Raw genomic sequence first — 5,621 nt, 5'->3', positions numbered from 1 at the left:
GTGTGTGTGTGTGTGTGTGTGTGTGTGTGTGTGTGTGTGTGTGTGTGTGTGTGCGCGCGTGTTGTGTCCTTTCTGTATGTTTTGGTCAGCAGAGTGTTTTTCGCTGTGAAACTCTCCCATGGATGCCATTTTTACCCAGGCTCTTTCTTGTTATGAATCGTGAACTCTGACCTTGACTGAGACAAGCGAGGCCTGTGACTCTTTAGATTTTGTTCTGGGCTCTTTTGTGACCTCCTGGATGAGTCCTCGATGGGAAATGAATTTTAGTAGGCCGGCCACTCCTGGGAAGGTTCACCACTGTTCCAGGTTTTCTCCATTTGTTGATAATGGCTCTCTCTGTGGTTCGCTGGAGTCCTAAAGCCTTAGAAATGTCTTTGTAACCTTTTCCAGACTGATAGATGTCAGTTCCAGCTGCTCCTTTAGATCATGGCATGATGAGTTGCTTTTAGGATCTTTTAGGCTTTACTTTGTTTAAGTAATTTCACTATTCAGTAAGTCTGACATTAATCAGTCCTGGGTGTGGTGAGGGAAATTGAACTCAACTTTGCATAAATGTGAGTAATCATTTAATTCATACTTTCACAAGAGGATAATTACTTTTTTACACATGGCCAGGTAGGTTCGGATTACTTTTTTCCCTTTAATAAATAAAGTCCTCATTTAAAGCTACATTTTGTATTTACTCAGATTATCTTTGCCAAATATTATAATTTGTTTGAGGATCTGAAACATTTTTAGTGTGACTAAAAGCTCTTTTTCACCTCACTGTAGGTGTAAAACTGGACACGATATAAAAAGATGAGCCTAGAGCAGAGTCAGGAGTGAATGGGCATGCAGTTTCACATCCAATTTTAAAATACTAAGACAGCGATGGTGAAAATGTTTATCTTAAGGATTCAAGGCAGTCTTCACAAGTCAGCAGTTCACATCACGATATCCACGCCATTTAAAAGGCGAGATACTCTTTTTCAGGTTGTGACTAATGCATTAATTAAGCGGCGATACAGTTTTAAGTCATTTAATAAACACAGAGGTGCTCTCACATGTATTGAATACTGTACATACTAGACAGCATCTTACAGTGAGGCTGCAGTGTGCTGGAGTTCTAGAGCTTCTGGGAGTTGATGTAATGCAGGTCGATACTGTTGCCTCTGCGTTCACACTAACTCTTCTATGAACACTGGAATAACTTCAACTGAAGTGAAACTAACTCGTTCACCTGGCCGTGTGTGTGTGTGTGTGTGTGTGTGTGTGTTCCACAATGAACATCTCTTGATTCTTCTGTCATCAGCAACAACAAAAAAAAAAAAGTCCTATTTCAGTTTCTTTTTCATTATCTCGTAGTCGCTTCTCCCACCTTCATCTCAACATAGCAACACAAGCTAGCTGGTGGAAACATGCTGCTGCAACATACTCTGATTCAAAACTGCTAACTACTTATACCCCATCTGTGATGTTTTACAAACACATCTTGAATAATTCAGCACATCCTCATCTGCCTAATGGGCTCTGCTTCCCTCCGGGTGCCTAGTTGCTATTTGCTTCATTCCAGCTCTTATTTCTCTCGTGTTTGTCTGTATTCTTCTTTCCAGTCTTCCCTGTTGCTGTACATTTGAAAGCTACTTTGTTCACCTTTACAGTGAACTGCACTGGGACCGGGAGTGTTTTAAATTAGGAGTGTGGGTATCTCAAACACTGCATAGTTTCTTGGGGGGGATCTAATGACAGAAAGGCTAGATATCAATACATGTGGCTGCTACATTGCTCCCTCAAGATTTTCCTAACAGTTTTTTTTTTTTGTTTGTTTAACGGTTGTTGCCGTTAAAAGCAAACATGTGACACCCTTATTTCTGTAATCTCACTTCCTAACTTGACCCACTGGTTATAGTTTTAAAACTGTCTTAAGGGCCCAGTGAGAGTTATAAATAGTGCTTCCATGTTAGTTTTTCAGGCCTAGTGTTTGTAAAATTAGGTTTCAATCCTAAAGAGGTAAATGTGGTTAACTGACAGCATACAAGGAAAATAGTTTGTCCTAATGAGGGAAAAAACCCAACATCCCAATTCAGTGAAAAAATAAAGCTGTCCTTGTAATGTGTGACATTTCCTTTTGTTTAATTTCATGACAGGATTCTGGCACAGCTTTATCAGACATACAACAGAAAGGCAGGCGTGATATCTGTTTGCTTCCAAACAGTCTCACATTGTTTTCTAAAGAAGCCGGTCAATAATAATCGCAGCCACAATCTGATTTCCACCCCACACACAACAGCAAAACAGTGTAAATAGAGGCCGTGTTCTTTAGCAGATGAAGGTGTGCACCTCGCACGATCTATTCCTTCAATTTCCCCACTATTACCAACATACAAATGTTACGATATCACAAATGTTCACATTTAATACTAAAGCTTCCTGTGGAAAAATGTTTTACATTTTTGGTGTAATTTTGCAGTCAAATAAGGAAATACTGTGCTGTACTTCTCAGCTTAAAGCCAGACGGCATTTAAAAGCACAGACACACAATTAGAAAGTAGCTTTGTAGTTGCGTTGTGTAAAGCGACCAGTGTGTGTCTTCAGGCCTTCTTATAGAACAAAATGAGTGGGTGTGCGTCAGAAGTTAGTCAGGGTGGTCTCTTCCTCTGCTGGTACCCGTGTAAAAACCCAAAACTGTTCTAGTGGTCATCAAACTGTATCTTTATTGATGTATACTGAGGTGTCAAAACCGTCATTATGGGTGCGGGGAGGTCGTTAAATGTCATCTATGTTGGTGTAAAGTGTATATGTGGTGGGGTTGTGGAGTAGCAGCTGCCCGTTGGTCTTTACTCCAGTGTAGATGAGACAAATATAATAAAATGATAAGGACTTAAATTATGCACAAGTGTGGAGAAAAAAAACATGCTTTTCCTACAGGTATCCCTGTTCATTATTACAGAGGTATAAGTACAGCTGGCAATTTAACTGTCACACTCAACTAAAACTCCAGCATCAAACAAAAAGTCGAATGTGAACTTTATGAAAAGTTTCAACATCAAACTCAGGTGTCTGTCTTTAATTAATTTAGTAATAGGAAAGCGTTCCAATTAGACGACTCCTGCTGGTTAAATTTAGCACACCAGATTTAAACATGCCACTGCTGACTTACAGTGACGCGAGCAGAGTGCTGTGTCTCACTGTTGCTGAGCAGCCTGCTGGTTTTTGGATGTTCTCAGATTTTATCTTTGTAATTTTTTTTTCTTTACAGAACGTGGGGCAGTGCAGGGACTGTTTAGGTTAATACTGTATCGACTGTGTCTGAGATAGGCTCCAGCCCCTCTGCGACCCTGAACTGGATAAGTGGTTAAGAAAATGGATGAATGTATTGATTGTTTACTCATGAGCAAACTTTTTTTTTTTTTGGTCCCAGAAGTCATGCAACATGGTCTCATACATGACGACTGAAGTGCAGCACGCAAAGACCTCCAGAATTTAGCTGCACATTAGTTAGACGGGACACTTGTGGCTGTATTTAGAGCACACGTCCAGCCACTTGATGATAATTCTGAGCGTTGTCATTGTGCGTGTCCGTTATCTGTGTATATCCGAGAACATCAGGGTTTTGAGAGAAACGGCCTTTAGAGCGATTTGATATGACAGCTTTCCCCCCTCTTGTGATTACAGCTGTTAATTCGTCTCATCTGTCAGGAGAGCTCGAGGGTGGATATTTGTCCATGCGTGCATGAATCGCTCGTGCACCGCGATGCAAATTAACACTTCCTATTCTGCAGCGTAAGCACTTGCCCCCGTGGTGTGCAAAGTTTACATTTCTACCTGAAGAGTGAAGGAGGAGAAAGTGGAAATGAAAAACTGCTGTTTGGCAGTTTCTTCCACTTTGTTTCTGTTTCCCTGCTGTGCACTCTCGTTGCAACTTCCTATTAATTATATTGTTTTAAGTAAATAACCTGTTTACAGTTGTCAGGGATATGTGTGGGTTGGCCGAGGAGTTCATATGTGTTTTCTAATTGCCTTTAAGGGGATTCTGTTGTTAATCTTTTAAAATGTATAGCAGTGCAACAAAACTTTGAGGCTGGTGTAACATTTCAGTGACTATTTATACATTCCTGCATACTCGTTTTCTTCCTTCCTTCGCTTTTTATTTCTTCTATGAAATGAATGAAAGTGTTGCCTTCATTCATCCCACAAGCAACAACAAAAAAACTAATGGATGAACACGTGTGTCTGTCAGCCGCATGGTTGATTCTCAGTGGGAACACCATTACTAGCAGCTCTTTCGTACTGCAGGGAATAGTTTGCTGAAGAATTACAGGAGAAATTATTCCTCTTTAAGGAGAAGTAAAACACTGTGACAAGAAAAGAAAAGCGTTGGCAGATCTTCTTTTTCCATTTTGTAGTTCTTTCAAAATAAAGTGCTTTGTTTTGTCCCCTTCCAGTGCAGTGTGTTTGCTCCGCTCCTAAATTTTGATCGGTTCTGTTTGATTTAGTAGATCTGCTTAGATCAAACTAACTGACTACTAGTTGTATTGTTATTATACCCACCGAGGCATGGCATATCTCTTGCCATGCCAGTTGCAACATTGTACTGGGGGTCTTAGTGGGAAAGCTGTACATTAAAACTCATCTCATGTTTTGTTTTTCTCTCTCTTCTTCTTTGTGCAGGATCTGATGGCCAAAGTGCGAGCCATGCTTGCCACCTCCAAGACCTTCCAGCCTCCCAATTCTTAAAAAGGACGTTGCTTTCTTCTGGATGTGACAACTTTTGCCTGCAGGCGAGTGGTATTCTCCGATTTCCCGGAGATTTATCTGGCCCGCAGCTGTTTCAGAGCCCTCTGTTTATCCATGATTTATCAGTTCATCAAGAATTGAGCATCGACAGTTTCAGTTTGATTGTGTTACGTCTTGTGCCGAGTCGTAAGTGTGAAGTACGCTGAAGTGAAACCTGAGCACCTGGTTTCACGGCCGGTGTGAGAAAACCGCTCATAACACAGGAGATTAAGTCACAGCTATGTTTTTGGTGCACGGAGAATCAAATGTGAAATAATGTTTGCCTCCTGTTTTGAGATGCTTTTCTCCTACGAGTCACTCTTTGCAGCATCAGCTGCAGGAAATCTGGAAGCTCTCCTTCTATGAAGGCTTATGTTTTGATAATTTAATTTTCCCATCATTTTTCCTCATTTCCTTTTTCTCTTCAGCGCCTACTTTACTACCTGAGAAGTAATTTGTTTTTACTCTGTCCATCAGCTGCAATGTGCAGCCTTTGAATTTTGGTTCCTGGTTTGTACTGTAATGAGTAATGCAGAACAACTTTCTAATCCAAAATGAAATAAAAGTTCTTTTATGATTTACGTGTGGCCTTCAGTTGTTTTCTTTTAACAAAAAATAAATAAACCATCAGGAGAAGAAAATGGATACAATGCAGGTTGTTATAGTGCATTAGATATTGGAAAAATTGTACTTGTGGCTAAAAAAAAAAAAGATTACATAATTGGAACATGAATATTCAAATATAAAATGATTAGAAACTAATGATGCATTCTCAATCATCCAGGAAAGTAAATCTCCAAAAGTTGATTCTGTTCATCTGGACGTAGCGTTTTGTGGGAGAAACGTTTCGTCACTCAACACAGAGC

General features: G+C 40.1%; 1 protein-coding gene across 1 annotated transcript in view; it reads left to right on the top strand.

The window, feature by feature from the left end:
* sfswap (splicing factor SWAP) overlaps positions 1 to 5,336 on the top strand; it is a 48,881-nt gene extending 43,545 nt beyond the window's left edge. The window contains exon 20 of the mRNA XM_005735338.1: positions 4,651 to 5,336. Within this exon, the coding sequence (XP_005735395.1) occupies positions 4,651 to 4,716 (66 nt within the window). The 3' untranslated portion in view covers positions 4,717 to 5,336. The remainder of the gene's footprint in view (positions 1 to 4,650) is intronic.
* The last annotated feature ends 285 nt before the right edge of the window (positions 5,337 to 5,621 follow it).

The sequence above is a fragment of the Pundamilia nyererei genome, unplaced genomic scaffold (assembly GCF_000239375.1).
Source record: "Pundamilia nyererei isolate P.nyererei 1_Seehausen unplaced genomic scaffold, PunNye1.0 scaffold00063, whole genome shotgun sequence".
Taxonomy (NCBI): Eukaryota; Metazoa; Chordata; class Actinopteri; order Cichliformes; family Cichlidae; genus Pundamilia; species Pundamilia nyererei.
This window is presented reverse-complemented; position numbering and strand designations above follow the sequence as displayed.